Raw genomic sequence first — 17,307 nt, forward strand, 5'->3', positions numbered from 1 at the left:
GAGTCCTGTAGTAATTCTATGAAATGTGTGGTGATGCTGTGCTGAGTTTGAGCAGGTGAGGCTGGGCACTGGGCCAGGCTTCACCTTTAGGATCAGACGGGCTTTGCGACTTAAAGCGGCGGAGGCGCGCGGAGAGAGGGAGCACTTCCACTGCAGCCGCGGGTTAAACTCTTCTCTACAGAGGATCTGAATCAAAAACTGTATGAACTCTTCTCAGAAAAGAGCGGGAAACGGAGACGGTGAATTTAACCGCGCGCTGCTGTAGGGAAATGATGGAGTTACGGAGGAATTTGGCGCTGATTTCTCGCGGTTTCTGCGCTCAGAGGCTCTGAACTGCGGCTCAGGTGAGTTTTACCTGTTTCTCATCCAGCATTACCGCGTGCTACTCTTCATCCCACCTGTTAAAACGATTCCAGGTGAGAAGGAGCCCTAATGATGTGTTACATATGGATTTAAAGCAGCATCATTTATTAAAAACCCACCTTTATTGAAAAAAACACTGAAAACTAAAAGCTTTTCTAATCATCAGATCACCACAACGATGATTTTGAGATTTAGATCGTTAAAATGTACAAATTATTATTTCCTATTATCTATTGATTCCCAGCTGGTGTTTAAACTTTAATCAATGTTAATGTTATGGCTACATCAATATTGATTTGGCAACGTTGTTGTTTCACTGTCTTACATTCAACCTTTAATAAACCCTTAGCTTAAGTTCGTGATGCTCAAAATTGTATGGAAGAGGAAAAAAAACTCTATGCCATGATGAAAAATTTACAATTTTATTTTTATTCTCTCTCTCTCAATATATATCTCTGCAAAGTAGTAACTGTACAACTACAAACAAAAACTAGAAAATATTGTGGTTAACAGAATGTTAAAAATTAACTTACATCACTGTAGTAAAGAATTTATTTACAGTATAAAGAAAGTTATCCACCACTACCAATCTAATCAACATCTGATCTCAAAATCACTAAAACAGTAAGACTTATAGAACATTCCCCCAGGTATAGTGAAGAATTGGTGCCAAATTAAAAAGCAGTTACTGCAAATGGAAGCAAAACCACTTTTGCATCCCTCCCTCCAACCTTTTTTAACAGTTTAACCTTAAAGGTTGTTTGTGGGTTTATATATCTCAAACAGATGGGAAATATATAGGTTTAATATTTCCCGCTAAGACACCAGGTTGCCAAACTTCCTAAATTTATGCTAAGTTGACATTTTTATAACAGTATGTTAAAAAATAACAATATTTAAATGCTAAATACTAAAAATGATTTTAAATGAAGTTGATGCTGATGTTCAAGCTATAATTAATCTTTTAAGCTTACTTACAATATATAGGAAGAATTATACCTAAATAAACATAATACTATATAAACATTTTTTTAGGTATTTACAGTTATAAAATAATACATTTTAGATTTTTAATAATAAAATTACATAAATTCATAATTTATGTAACATGTAAATCATAAATTCATCATAACTGTGACTATAATACAGTATAGAGCCATGGCTGTTGCTGTGCTATATACTGTATACTATCTATACTATACATTTAGTGCTAGAGTGCAAATACAAGCATGAGTCTGTTGATAGATATATTAGAGATTCTAAAGCACTGGAGTTGAAATGACTATTTAATACAGAGAGTAACTTTCGGTTCCTGCTGTATTTCTGTATCACTGGTAACACAGTAAACAGCTGTGACCCTTCAGCTCCATCACAACCATGATTTCATAAAAAGCAAATGGGCCAAATTCAGATGACATAACATCCAGTATTGTGTATGTAGGGTAATTTACCACAGCATGACACAACATGAGAACATGTTGGAATTATTTCAGTTTTAGTTCACTGGAAAAAGGGATATCTGTGATAAAACGCAGTATTCAGTGACACGACCTCCAGTACTCCAGCTCTCAGTGGAGCAGGTGGTGTGTGTCTGAGCATGTTAACTACCGTTCCTCTGGATCTTCAGGATTTTCAGAATGTGGGGACATGAAGTGTGATAGTATTGTGGTGTAGAACACCCACGGATGCTGAATTTGTTTTCCAGTGAGAGTTGAAGCAGAAGGTGTCTGATCTCCTCAGCAAGAACCAGAAAAAGACGTTCATCATGGGCCGAGGCAAATAGGGAAGAGTTTGAGAACACAGTTTGAAAGTGGAGGTCACATGGTGCCATGATGGTAGTTACTTTTTCAGTTAAATGAACATAAAAGTTTAAACAACCTAAATGTATTCAAACTATTTATTTAAATTCAGACAATAGGTAAAAAGTTAGAAGCTACTGACTTTTATACGTATGGTTTGTTGATTTAAAGAATTATCTAGGGTTTTTTGAGAAAATTTGGATCCTGGCGTACCTGTGAATACAGACATCAGTCCATTGTCTCCAACCTGTCTGATTATGCACCTGTTCATGTTATCCAATTGTGTAGATAAAGGATAATGAGAGCACTAGAGAAGACATTTATAAAACAGAGAAGAATTCAGAATCTGTCACTGGAAAAGTGCACACCAACACTGCTACAACTCTTCACACGCAACAGTTTGAGAAGGGAAATTATTTATCTGCTCTTTCATATTTGCATGGTGGACAATGTGGAACATAGTCTACATACAGATTTCGTCATTGTTTGAAGGTTGATTATTATTAAAGGAGCAATCGGTAAGAAGTGAGAGCATGCGTATGAATTGGCTACAGCAGTCCAATTTCATAAACCAGCTCATGGGGATTTTACATACCGTATTTTTCAGACTATAAGGTGCACTTAAAATCTTTTAATTTTCCCCAAAATCTTTAGTGCGTCTTATAATCCGGTGCTCCTTATGTATGAATTCTATCAGTCAGGTATTAAGGAGCAGTAAAACCACTCCACTGAAGTACAGAGTTATACAGGAGATTCAGTGAAGTTTCTACAGAGACTGGAGCAGGATTAGCATTAGCTGCTAACCATGCTAAGCTAGCTCTGTCATGATTCACATCTTATGTAGTAGTTATAGTCATTGGCATAGAGCCGGGGGGGGATATATCAGAAACAGGTGGATTTGTGCCCCCTAAAAATGATGCCGCAGAACAGGCGCGTCGCCAGGAGCGAATCGTTTCACTCAGCTGTGTAAATGGGAAATCACGGTGTCAATCACGAAGCCGGGTCAGGAAGAAAGTTCCGCCTCTCAGGAGATATGTTTTTACGACAGCGAGCTGATATGTAAAAACATATCTGGATATACAGCGATTTTTCTAAAAGAAAGGTAACAAAGTTAACCATGTAAACTGTGATGAGATTATTTCTGATAGCTGCTTAAAAATAAACGAATCAAAACCCACTGTGAGCTTAATAAAATACAGCTTGTGATTAATCACTGTGAATTGTAGATTAGGATTGCAGAATTACTGTAAAAGATAATGAAGTGAAATTATTTTAGCTAGATTATTAGTTATCTAGAAGCTGGATTATGTTGGTAGTTTAAATCAGTTTCTTAACCCTGATCTCTGCCCTAAAATTGTGTGTTTTTCACCTGATCCAGCTGATCAGCTAATAAACATTCATTTATTAAATTTACCCCTTAGCCCCCTATGGAGCCTAAATCAATCATTATGTATATTCAGCAGTGTATTAAACACATCATACCACCACTTACTTTATTAAAGTGCCTTTAAAGCAGAGTGAAATATGCAGTAGAATATTCAGGAACAGGGTTGAGAAACACTGATCTAAAATGACTTCTGTTCATTTGTAGTTCACAGTAAGACCTCATGTCCTGAGTAAACAGATTCCAGCAAATCCAAATATTTTTTCAGGATTTTTTTACTGTAATTGTATGTTTTGAGTAACTTTACAACAAGTTTGTAAAAAGTATAGAAAGAAAGAGAAAGTTGTGAAAGTAGTTTATTTTAGTAGGTGAGTTGTGAATGTTGCAGAATGAAGTTATTTTAATAGTTCAGGTTTAGAGTTAGAGTCTGTTAGAGTTTGTTCTCAGGTACTGTGGTGTAATTTATTATTTAGAGGGGCAGAAGAGATGATTGAGCTGAAGAGAGGAAATGTGGAGAGAACTAAAATGAACTGAACTGGTTAAAAGAAAGAACAGGTTAAGAGAAGCAAGACTGCATTCAGGATATATGAGTGATTATTAAAGAGTATTAATAGACAGGCCCGTAGCCAGCATTGTGATGGGGGGGATCTTTTTCCCCCAAAAGTGGACTTCATTTGGCTCTCTACTCCAATGCCCCCTAAATACACGAGCACACTTCAAACCTTTTAATTTAGACATATTTTATTTATTATAAGTTTGTTGTGAATCTGTTGTTGCTGTCCTTATTTGTTCGTCTGTTGCTCCCCACTGTTAACATAAATTTGATATAAATGTAAGCGTTACTCAAACTTCCTACATCTGTGATGTGACTTCTGTTGCTCACCTCAGTTGTCTGTTGGGGTGGCTGAGGGGGTGCTGGGGGGTATGGGGGGGGGGGGGGGGGGGGTTGAACGAACCCTTCGATCCCCCCTGGCTACGGGCCTGATAGAGTAGGCCCCTTAGGACACATATGTTTAGTTTTTTTTTCTATAATTTATGTCATAAAAGGTAAAAGAACAATTGAGAAACAAGTGAATTGTTTACATTATTACATTGTTAAATGAAATCTATTGTTGATGTACTGTATGTTTTGAGGAATGGATTTAGTAAAAGCTGATGATCCTATCAGACGAGGAGGATTTGGGTTATCCAACGTTTATATTAACTTCTGACAAAAACCTCTATGAAACATAACTCATCAGTTTTTGTCATACATATATATAATTCAGACATTGCACACATAACTTATTTTAACAACAGTAATATATAATGTGGAGTAACATGTCTAAGTTGTAAAGTCACTTTGGTTGGATGTAACTAATAATAAAAAAAAACTTTAGCTAACCTAGCTCACCAGTAATGCCTCAATTACCCCATGCCTTATTCTCCCAGCTGCACACAGAGTGATATAAATGCAAAAACACACATTTTTTAAATAATTAAAGTGACCATCCCGAGTAAGCTAACCTAGAGACTGTGATAAATGACCTGGCTAAAGTAGCTCAGCTACCTGTTCAGGAGAAAAGTAGCAGTCTTGTAAACTCTCAAAGCTGATATCGTGTGAGAACGTTACATGTTTCCTTAATATCTGATGATATATCCCGAAAATTTTATCATTTACTACTGAAAATATAATCCTAAATTGTCCTTTAAGGTTGATTGGTATCATATTTAATCACAACTGTGTAAATTGTTTGTCAGGCTTTACATAGAAGCTAACAAATATTCAACATAATATTAATACTATAAAATGTGAAGCATGCTAATTCTAGCACAGAATAAATGCTACATGTTCAGCTTTTCATTTTTTTTATAAAAAATATAATTGATAATGATTAGTGTTAATGATAAGAGACATCATATGACAAATATGAATGTTTGTTCTTTTTTTGTTTGTATATTACTGATAATTATTAATAATTCATTAAACTATCATTTATTAATAGTAAACTAGTGAAGATGATCATTTATATGTGTTGTTTTTTAGTGTTGCAGAGAAAAATATATCTTCTAAGTTTTAAAATGTAATGCAGATAATAGTTTGGGTATTGGTTTGCCGGTTTGCTGCACAAACAGCCTTATTGCAAAATTTAGGTGTCTTTTGTCCTTTAGGGCGGTATATTTATATGCAGTTTATTTATAACTCTCTGTGGGGTAAAGATTGTTAAATCTATGGCGTGTCTGGTTTCTGAACACTGCAAACTATATTGCATCGAGTCAGTGAGTTTTTAAAACAGTCCATTTGGCATCAAACCACCATGAATGACATTTTTTTCTCATCAGATGGATGTGATGACTGATCCCTTTCTATTGAAATGCAGTGGATTTGTGAATTAATTTAGGGGTTTATTTCAGACTCTTGGGTAAAGCAGACATTATAGATTGTGATACAGAAGCACAAAACTGTCATGTAACATGAGGCTGAATTCAGTGGTTACCTCTCTGTTTCACCAATTCAGAAAAGAAGACAGCGTTAGCTTCTTCACAGAAACGTAACACTATAGTGGTGTGTGTATACCTGCTAAAGATGCACCGTCACTGAGCGGTCACTCATCTACTGTACGTTCTTTTTAATGTTGCTACTTTTAGTGTGACTAAAGTAGAATGTCAACATTAGAGTGCAGGCGGCTTTTACCTTAACAGAGCTTACTTTCTTGGAACACATCAAACTGATCCTCTTAACATCTAAGATGTACTGTGTATTTATAGACTGTAATCGTTCATCTGTTTTCTTCTTATATTTCTGTCCACGTGCCGCACCTTTCCACTCTCATTCACAGCGCAAAATGCCCTAAGAGAACATCTTGGGAATATTAATGTGTAATTTTTAACTGAATGATCATTTTAAACTTAAGCTGAGTGTAATGAACAAACATTTACATTTCTCGTGAGGACAGATTTGGGACACCCCCACATTTATGTGGTGCAGAATATCATCTGCATTATAAGAGAAGACATTGTAGACGTCTGTCATATTTCAATCTCAGATATTCATTATTTTTAATCTTGAATGTTGAACTGAGTGGATCATTGTGGCCAGATTTAAAGAGCTCTTTGAGACATTCAGAAAGAAGAGTGCAGGTGCCAGTGAGTCTGGGAAGGTATTTAAAATAAATTAACATTATTTACACTAAACATGCAGCACGCATCTTTATTCACTTAAAAAAATCAAACAGTATTTCAGCCGTTTAGTAACATCAATCCTGCATTCCCATCTCTGTCTGACTGTGAGAAACTCAGAGTCGTTCTCGGAGAAGAAGCTGAGACCAAAACACTATCAGCCAATTACGTCTCAGCTCTACATCACCACAAAAATCAGCTTAATCAACAGACCAATCACAACTCTTCATTAATAATTACAACATACAACACTGTTATTAATATCTTATTCATTTATTTTCATTTTTTTTTATTATTTATTTATATTTACTTTTTTATATACTTTTTATATACTTTTATACTTTTATATGTAAGATATGTTAATATATATATTTGTATATGTATTATTATGTATTTTTTTTTTTTTACCTTTTGTATATTAACTTCTTGTTTAATTGCTTTGGCAAAAGTTGTTAATTGCAATTCATGCCAATAAAGCTTTTTTAAATTGAAATATAAAGGCTGTAATGTCACTGAGGTCAAAGGCTGTTCAATTCAATTGGCAGTAATCACATGGTGACAGGCTGGGCAGGGAATTTGTGGACACAAATAAAAAGCTTGATGTTTTAATGCAAAGTACAGATGAAATAAATATTTGATCCCTTGCTAATTTTGTAAGTGTTACCACTGACAAAGACATGAACAGTCTATACTTTTAAGGGTAGGTTAATTTGAACAATGAGAGATAGAATATCAAAAATAAAATCCAGAAAATCACATTGTAGAAATTATAGAGATACAGAGAGAAATACCAACCATTAGGAGTTCCGGCTCCTACAGACCTATTAGGAGCGTCCTATTAGACTATTAGCTATCTTAAATGATTAATCAATTAATTATTATTATAACAACTATTAAAATTAATTATTATTAAACAATCAATCAGTCAGACTCTAACCTCTACAACACAAGCAAGACCAAAGAGCTTTCTAAGGATGTCAGGAACAAGATTATAGACCTGAACACGGCTGGAACGGGCTATACAAACAATTAAGACATTGGGTGTGAAGGAGACAACTGTTGACGCAACAGTAAGAAAATGGAAGAAATACAAAATGACTGTCAATTGATATCGATCTGGGGCTCCATGCAAAATTCCACCTCATGGGGTATCCTTGATCATGAAGAAGGTGAGAGACTAAAACTACACAGGGGGAAATGTTAATGATCTCAAGGCAGCTGGGACCACAGTCACCAAGAAAACCATTGGTAACACATCACGCTGTAATGGAATAAAATCCTGCAGTGACCATTCTGATGGTCCCCCTGCTCAAGAACCTGCGCAGGCCTGTCTGAGAGTGATTGGGGGAAGGTGCTGTGGTCAGATGAGACGAAAATGTAAATTGTTGGCATTAACTGAACTCGCCATATTTAGAGGAAGAGAACACCGTCCCCACTGTCAGTCATGGACGTTTGTGGGTGATTCTCTGCTAAGGGTACAGTACAGCAAAATACATTTACAATGTGATTTTCTGGATTTTATCTGTTTCTCACTGTTAAAATTAACCTACCCTTACAATTATAGACTGTTTACGTATTTGTCAGTGGGCAAACTTATTAAATCAGCAAGGAATCAAATAAATATTTCCCTCACTGTATATACATTTTGTGTTTTTTTAACCATTTAAAACAATTATTCCACTTAACCAGGCAGCACTCTGGTCAGGGCAAGAATTTTGCACGGAGGAGTGAGTAAAACTTTTACCCAATCAATGTCAGAAAGGGCCTGATGGTTATAACAAATATCTAATGGAAGTTATTTCAGCCAAAGGGAAAAATTCTATCTCAATTCTATTGAGGTTAAATGTCAATATGATTAAAGATGTTTAAAGATATTTTTTCCTCCAGACTGTAGTAGTATTATGTAGTGTATATGCTGTGAGAGCTGTTTCTGTATGTTTACCTTTATCAATAACTGTTACTAATATTTCCTGTGCAGTTTGAGGAACAGCAGGAGAGAAGATGGCCAAAATCTGCACAGAGCGATCTTACGCCACTCGCAGGTCTGCCTTTACCCCGGAGCCACGCAGCGACTGGACGGATGGAAATGACGGGTCAGATCACAAACAGAACAGTTTTCTTTCTTTGTTTTATTAATACATTTAGTGAACTTTCTCCTGATCTGTTTTAAACCAATCACAAAAGAACAATTTACATTACTCAACACAAAACATATTTTAACACAGCTAATATAAGTGCTTTCTTTAAATTGATTTTTAATTATTTCTGCATTTTCAGAAATATTTATCCTCTTGGATGTAATATAAGAAATGCTTCATCAGTTGCATCAGGTGTGCTTGAGATAAAGCACAGTAATTACCTGGCCTGGCGTGGGGCGTTGGTGACTGTGAAACCAGGTGCTTGTTATTTAGAAATGTGAGACTGCAGTAGCCATTAAACATGGCTTTGTGTGTCGAATTTGGAGAAACCACTTGTTATATTAGAAGGTCTGAGATATTTAAATTATTCTTGCCTGATTGGTTTGCTGCAGTCAGCTTAAGGTTTTTGCATTTTGCTAATGAACCTCATTTGCAATGGGATTTGATTCATTTTAATCAATTTAATTGTGCTTTTTATCTGACTGGGCATTTTACACTGTTGTACTACAGGGATCACCCTTCACATGGAGCTACTGGCAGGTAATTCCTTTTTTTCTGAAACAGGACATTGTAAATACACTGTAACATAAATAAAAACTAAATCTTTAACTAGAATTTTGTAATTAAAAAGTATAAAAGGATTTATCATAGATGCTAACATTTGTCCACCATGCTAAATTAATAAATTAATACATTTATATAGTAAGAAAAAACACATTTTTGTATTTTGTACTTGAGACTGACATTTAAATTCAAATTCAAACTTGTAAAAAAACAAAAACAAAGGCGATGATATTTAAAAATAATAACCACACATATATAATTCATCCTGTACCTCAGAATATCCCGGTTTGTGCTGACACTTGGAGGTTGGGTATCACATGGCAAACATTCAGAAAGCAGCTGTTCCAGTGCAGATGGTTCTGATGAGGCAGGGAGGGACGAGGGGAACTTAAATACCACAAATGGACAAGATCAACTCCGCAGGAGGAAGTATGTGAGACACTGAAACAAACCCTCAACACATACACCCCCTCTTCACTGCTCTATGCCTATTTATTTACAGTCAGTTTTTTTGTTTGTTGCCGGTTGAGTTTTTTTCCTGCTTAACATCGCTGGAAATATGGAGAGGAATTAAAAAACAAACACTACACTCAAAAAATGTAAATGGGCAGTTGACATATTTGGCTAGAAAAATGTTCTTAAAAAACTCAATTAAGTCACGGAAATCACTGGGTTATATTATAACTCTTATCTTTCCAAATATATACATTTATTCACTAGTTTATGGTCTTAAAATTGTCATATGGTGTGACATGAATGTTACTGTGTATTAAATTAAAAATGGGTATAATGTGATAATGTAAGTCAATTTATCCTGATTATTTATCACTACTATATAAAAGTATAGCATTGCTCACATGCAAATATGTTACCTTTTGAATTATTTTGCTTTATCTACACACATTGGAAGACATTAAATCAGTTTCTTTCATTATCCCTCAAATTATTTTGGGAATACCTTCGTTTTAGGGGGTGTGAGGCCCAGTGGACCGCGGCGTGTAGTTGTATTTACAGCGAGGTGCACGCCGAGCTACAGCGTAGTAAGATATTTTGTTTTAGGACAAAATGTTTTAGTTATTGGTTTCTTCAAAATAGTATACCCAAACTTTTAGCCAAGCAGACTCACAAGTAGACATATGGGTTTTTAATGTATGATTGATTAAACAGAACATAAATATATTTGCTTGTTTTTATTTAAAGTCTAACTTTGTGAAATGTGAATTGATCTCTTTATTCAAAAACAATACACAAAAATTTATAGTTTGAAAACCAAACACTGGATTTGTGTCAGAAAAGCAGTTCAAATGTAATCAGCTCAGCTGCATGATATTCCACTGTGTGAATGTTTAAAAGCACATCACAGTGCACAGCACTGCACAGGACTGCACAGGACACCCCCCCACGTAGACCCCGGCGCTGTCCACACCAGTGAACCCCAGACAACTGACCAGAGATCAGTACTCTGGAGTGATCAGTCCTGGGTTTAACTCAGCCCTGGAGAAAGCGTAACCAGGTCTGGAGTAAAGGCCCATGTGAAACCGGCCTGAGCGCGAGAACTGAGCCTGTGTTAAAATCTACGCAGTCGTCTGTAACTGTGCCAGCCTTTATTTATAGAATTAGAGCGTTTATCTTCTCTTATATCCTGTCTTGTTGGATGAATTCCGTGCTGGTCAGAGATGGAATGCAGTTGTTATGTATTGTGATATTCTTTTGAACATTCGCTGCACCACACAGTGGAGTACAATGCAGCTGAGCTAACTGTATTTCAGTTCTGGCACTAATTCAGCGTATAGTTTTGTAAATGGAAGTTCTTGTGTATTGTTTTTGAAAAAAGAGATCACGTGCAGTAAAATGTAAAGTAATGGTGGTTTAGCATGTTGGTGATGTTGACGTTGGTGTGGAAAAGCAATACATTTTGTGGATTACATTTATTTTTCCACAGTAGTGGTTTATTTTCAATTTGGCACTAATTCCTCTCCATAGGAAAGAGTATGTGTTCCTGATGTTTAGCAGCCCTAACAGCAATCAAGCTAATTTATATACTTATTACAATACAATTAACTACAACTGAATACAATCATTACGTAACTAAATGGGGCAAATAGTTTTTTTTATCCTGAGCCTCTTAGGAAAACTATTTCCATTCAATATATGAATGTAAATGCTGGTATTTATATTGTTATGTAAATTAGCCTAGGTTATGTGGGAAAGGTTTTACTCTGCATGAGTGCAGACAGCATAAAACCAAGATATTTCATATTTTGTCTGTTTAACATATTTAATTTTGTTAACTCCATTTCTTCATATGCTTCATTTACTTAATAAAATCTGGGAAAAGTTAACCTATTTCATCAAATTTCAGAAAAATCCCACTTACAAAACTGTTAATTCACTGAACGATAAAAAAATGCAATGGCCCGCCCCGTCCCGCCCCATAAACTCTCATTATAAACCTGAGCCTGATTTAAACCCCACACCAGGTCAGCAGTGCGTTATTATAACATTCTAACTTGTGCAGCTTTTTTACGTCACAGTATGAATTGTTATTTCGCTATATTGTGATCATCACACCATAGCTTTCTACAAAATAAAAAATAGAATTAAAAAATGTAGGCTTACGTCACAGACCATTTTCCTGAGCCGGACCCAACGGGGCCTGGGGAAAGTGGTGCGAACTCACAGCAGAATCTAACTTCATCGGATCAGGCCTGGGCAGAGAATTGTACTTTTTATCCATCATCTGGAGCACACAGTGTTTATTTCTTCTGAAATAATCACACAGTTTTATTGTGTCATCAATAATGCTGGATGCCCATCCCAGCATTTGTGGAATGTGCTGCAGGCCTGAAATGCAGAAACATATGTAAATGAATAATTAATACATATCATATGCTGTTTATACACTCTGTCTGCAATAATAAAAACCTATATTGATATGGGGTTTTATTATTTATCATGATGACAAAACATTTTTGGTCACGTCTGTTTTGCAGCTTCAATAAGAATGTCAGCCCCTGGCCTCTTGCTACTCTAAATATGAACAACTGCAACAACACAGACGAGTAAGTTAACTACTGCTTCACACACATTCTGTTTAACTTCACATATATATCAAAACATATAATCATCACATTACATTTCTCCATACAAGCAAAAAAGACAACAAGGAGATAAAGAAAGATGATAAGAAACCAGATGAAAAAAAGGATGAGAAGAAAGAGGAAAAGAAGGATGACAAGAAGGATGAGAAGAAAGACGAGAAGAAGGATGAAAAAAAGGATGAAAAAAAAGATGATAAAAAGGATGATAAAAAGAAGGAAGAGCCACCGTGAGTAGTTACTTTAACATCTTTAGAGATCACAGAAAATTGTAATATATTATTGACAGTCTTGCTCTATAAATATGAATGAATGTATGCGTTATTCGTCTTTTGCTTTCAGTAAAGAGTCTTGGATAATGGATCCTGCTTCTGACCTTTACTACCACTGGCTCACGATTATATCAGTACCTGCCTTCTACAATTTGATGATGCTTATCACCAGGTGAGGCACTTTCACTTTTGTACCTCTCAACTATAGTAATGTTCTTTCCCAAACCATGATGTCATATTAGACAGTATTTTAGCATTCAGTATTTTACACTTAGCATCAAGGAACAACAAAAATAACAATATGATTTGTGAATATAGCTTTAGCTTATTCTTGAGTATGACTAATTTTTAACCAACTTGTTGCACAATGCTGGTAATACTGCATGCTTCCCAACAGCACTCCTTTTCTGCACCTCTTTTAAGTCTTTTTGTGTGCTTGTTTTGTATCTTGTGTGCTACAATCTGAATACACACTCATCATCAAAAAACACTTACACCCAGAATGAAGTGTCCGATTGCAGTGATAAAGAAAAGAAGATAAAGATTTTTAGAAACAATAAATGATTAAAAATATGCCAGACACCTCTGAATAAAGTTGTAGAGGTTCCTAATGGGATCCAGCTAGAATACTCCTGCAGCACTTGCAATGGGGAGGACTGTTCATAAGTGTGTCATCTTTTTTAAGGCAAGCTTGTTGAGATTGTTGCCATTTTGGGATGAGGTTTAAAAAACATAAGGCCACTGTAATGGAGATCAAAAGTGATCAGGCTTCATTTAAAATTGCACCCCAAAGAATAACGCATGACAACAAATCGTTCTTATCGGTGCTCACAAGGCCTCTACACGTGGACTCATTGGATCTCTCCACCAAGACCTTTCTGGGACTCGTCCAAGACCCGCTGCAATCATGCTTTGGATAAAGATCTGACTTTAAGATCTGCAACCATTAGCCCTACCATTTCTGAACACACACATACAGAAAACACAGATACTATGCCATGGCCAGACGCACCATCATACCTATCCCTGATTGACAATATATATCATGCTATTGCACGTGCTATCAAACCCTTATCACAAAATCTGCAGGAATATTCAAGCTGCATGGGATGGATTATTGTAGGACATCATTAGGAACCTCAACAACTGCATGCCAAGAAGCCTGGCATGCTGTATTACACATATGTTGCTCATGCATTACACACTACGTCTCTATGTGTATCTTAATAAATATCGATCTTCTCAGTATAATCATTTATTGTTCCTGGTAATCTTTACCTTCCACCTGAATAGCATTGTAATCTGACACTTAGTTCTTGGTGCAGCACTTTATTTGATGAGTGACTTTAGAAAACTGCGTCACGTGGTAACACCAAACACATTTATGATTCTCTGTGAATGTAATTCATCAATAGAACAGTTTTATTGTTCAGTGAATAACAGTTGTGTGTGGTTTTTATGGTGTAATGTGATTGAATAGGTTTACTTTTCCCATAGTTTATTAAGTTTACATGACATATGAGAGTTTAATGTCAAGATCAAGTTCAAAATGACACATACAGTCACACAATAATCTACAAATGCAGTGAAATGCCTAGACGACTTTGGCGACTACCCAAGCGCACACACACACACACATAAAACCAAGCAAGTGAGATAAGATAAAAAATAACTAGAACATAAATAACAAATAAAATAATGTAGATTGAATATATAAAATCTTAGGTAATAGCAACAATGTCAAATAAGAAAAATATGGGCGGCGAGTGGTCCAGTGGTCTATGAGCGGGAGGTCGCAGGTATGAACCCCCGTTATGCAGATTTGCCATCAAGCTGCCGGCGCTCAGAGGGAGCAAAATTGGTCCTGCTCCCTCCAGGTGGGTAGATGGCGCTCTCTCCCCACATCACTCCTAGGGTGATGTCCACAGCACAGGGCATCTGTGAGCTGATGTATCAGAACCGAGTCGCTGTGCTTTGCTCCTGATTTCACATGTATCAGAGGAAGCATGTGCTAGTCTTCACCCTCCTGGTGTGTTGGGGCATCACTAGTGATAGGGGGGAGTTCTAATGAGTGGGTTGGGTTACTGGCTGTGTAAATTGGGGTGAAAATGGGAAGAATTTGAAATAAAATGATATAAAAAATTAATAAATAAATAAGTAAGAAAAATATTAGGTATATGCAGAGATCTGAGTGTGTGAGTATTCAGGTGTAAGTTTGCTTATTGTTTCAGGGCTCTCTGTTTTTTTTATTTACTATAATATTTTGTGTTTTAAAGAGCCTGTTTCAATGAGCTTCAGGACAGTTACACCACGGTATGGATCACACTTGATTATTCATCAGATGTCATCTACTACATCGACACATTTGTGAGATCCAGAACAGGTAAACCCACACTGCACTTTTTGTATACAGTGATTAATGTTTTGCAAAATGCTCATGCAGTTATTATTTTGTATATTTATGTCTTTACCAGGTTTTCTGGAGCAAGGCTTGCTGGTGAAAGATCGTAAGAAATTATGGGAAAACTACAAAAAGACGCCACAATTCAGATATGACCTGGTATCCATGATACCAACAGATATAGCAATGCTGTATGTGGGCTACAACAATCCTGAACTGAGATTTAATCGTCTTCTGAAAATGGCTCGGCTCTTTGAGTTCTTTGACCGAACAGAGACAAGGACGAACTTTCCCAACATCTTCCGCATTGGCAACCTCGTACTCTATATCCTAATCATTATTCACTGGAATGCCTGCATCTTTTTTGCTATTTCCAAAACACTTGGATTTGGGTCAGACACATGGGTCTACCCTGACATCAGTGATCCCGAACATGGCCGTCTGGCAAGGAAATACATCTACTGCTTATACTGGTCTACACTTACCCTAACCACCATCGGAGAGACTCCACCTCCTGTTAGAGACATTGAGTACTTGTTTGTTGTCGCTGACTTTCTCATTGGTGTGCTTATATTTGCTACCATTGTTGGTAATGTAGGTGCCATGATCTCCAACATGAATGCTTCACGCGCTGAATTCCAGGCTAAAATTGATTCCATTAAGCAATATATGCAGTTTCGTAAGGTCACTAAAGATCTGGAGGCTCGTGTGGTCAAGTGGTTCGACTACCTTTGGACGGAGGAGAAGACTTGTGATGAAAAGGAAGTGCTTAAATACCTTCCGGACAAGCTAAAGGCTGAGATTGCCATTAATGTTCATTTGGAAACTCTGAGGAAGGTGCGCATCTTTCAGGACTGTGAGGCAGGACTGCTCATTGAGCTTGTGCTCAAGCTTCAACCGCAGGTTTTCAGTCCTGGAGACTACATCTGCAAGAAAGGCGACATTGGGCGTGAAATGTACATCATCAAAGAAGGTAAGCTAGCTGTGGTAGCGGATGATGGAGTGACGCAGTTTGTGGTGCTCAGTGACGGCGCCTACTTTGGTGAGATCAGCATCTTGGGCATCAAAGGCAGTAAGGCTGGGAACCGTCGTACCGCTAACATCCGGAGCGTGGGCTACTCAGACCTCTTCGCCCTCTCCAAAGACGACCTCATGGAGGCCCTGACTGAATATCCAGAAGCCAAGAAGGCTCTTGAAGAGAAGGGCAGGGCAATTCTGATGAAGGATGGCTTGATAGACGAGTCTGCAGCCAAGACAGCGGACGCTAAAGACCTAGAGGACAAAGTGTCCATGCTTGAGACCAACCTAGAAGTGATGCAGGCCAAAATGACTCGTATAACAGCAGATTGGGCAGCCAGCCAGGGCAGGATCAAGCAGAGGATCAACAACATGGAAGCCAGAGTGAAAACACTCAGGGAGGAAGACTTGTCTGAGGTGGTGGAGGATAAGAAGGGCTAATAGTTCTGTGAAGTATTAGGTTACGATAGAATTCAAGGTCAGAACTTAATTACATGAATACATTTACTGAACAGCTCCAGTTGGTGTTACCTACAGGTGTAGTGTTAAAGAACTCTGTAGAAGTGCATTTCTAAAGTAGAGAATGTTACCACATAGAAAACGTTTAAACGTCTTTAGAGTTTGGTGATTTCAAACAATGCACACGTTATTTAGAACATCAGGCTGGTCATGTTAAACACATATCTTTTTATAAGAAAGAATCACGCACTCTGCCTGTGTCTTACACTCTCAGGGGAAGGTTTTTAATAACTAAGGACAGAAATGTGAGACACAGTTGTAGAGAGAAATTGGTGTGATTATCTTTTGCAGAAATATTGTTTAAATAAACACAATGTAAAAAAAACTATACAGGCAAATGTCTTTTATTATATTGGTTATTACATTTAATTGTCTAAATCATGGTGATTTGTACCATTGTCACACTCAATCTGGCAAGTAAGCCAAAAACATAATCGTTTAATAATTGTAAAACTTTTACAAACATTTAAAGAGAAAGTACAAAATTACGTAAAATTGCATTATTAACTGGTTTAAATGTATGGTAATTTTGAGAGTGAGATGTTATGAATATGTAACATAGGCAAATTTGAACGAGCAAATACAAAGATAAA

At 36.7% G+C, this 17,307-nt stretch overlaps 1 protein-coding gene across 2 annotated transcripts; it reads left to right on the forward strand.

Moving 5' to 3' along the window:
• The first annotated feature begins 118 nt into the window (after positions 1-118).
• LOC103031792 (cyclic nucleotide-gated channel cone photoreceptor subunit alpha) lies at positions 119-16,789 on the forward strand. 2 transcript variants are annotated; one of them, XM_049469990.1, is made up of 9 exons: positions 119-344; positions 8,684-8,798; positions 9,354-9,383; positions 9,684-9,836; positions 12,401-12,469; positions 12,559-12,735; positions 12,848-12,949; positions 15,054-15,160; positions 15,252-16,789. In XM_049469990.1, exons 2-9 carry the CDS (start codon positions 8,707-8,709, stop codon positions 16,634-16,636), a joined length of 2,115 nt encoding a protein of 704 aa, XP_049325947.1. In that variant the 5' UTR covers positions 119-344; positions 8,684-8,706; the 3' UTR covers positions 16,637-16,789. The 2 variants fall into 2 exon arrangements, with proteins under 2 accessions (XP_049325947.1, XP_022530469.2); XM_022674748.2 differs by lacking the exon at positions 9,684-9,836.
• Positions 16,790-17,307: the final 518 nt, after the last annotated feature.

This window comes from Astyanax mexicanus, chromosome 21 (assembly GCF_023375975.1).
Source record: "Astyanax mexicanus isolate ESR-SI-001 chromosome 21, AstMex3_surface, whole genome shotgun sequence".
Taxonomy (NCBI): Eukaryota; Metazoa; Chordata; class Actinopteri; order Characiformes; family Acestrorhamphidae; genus Astyanax; species Astyanax mexicanus.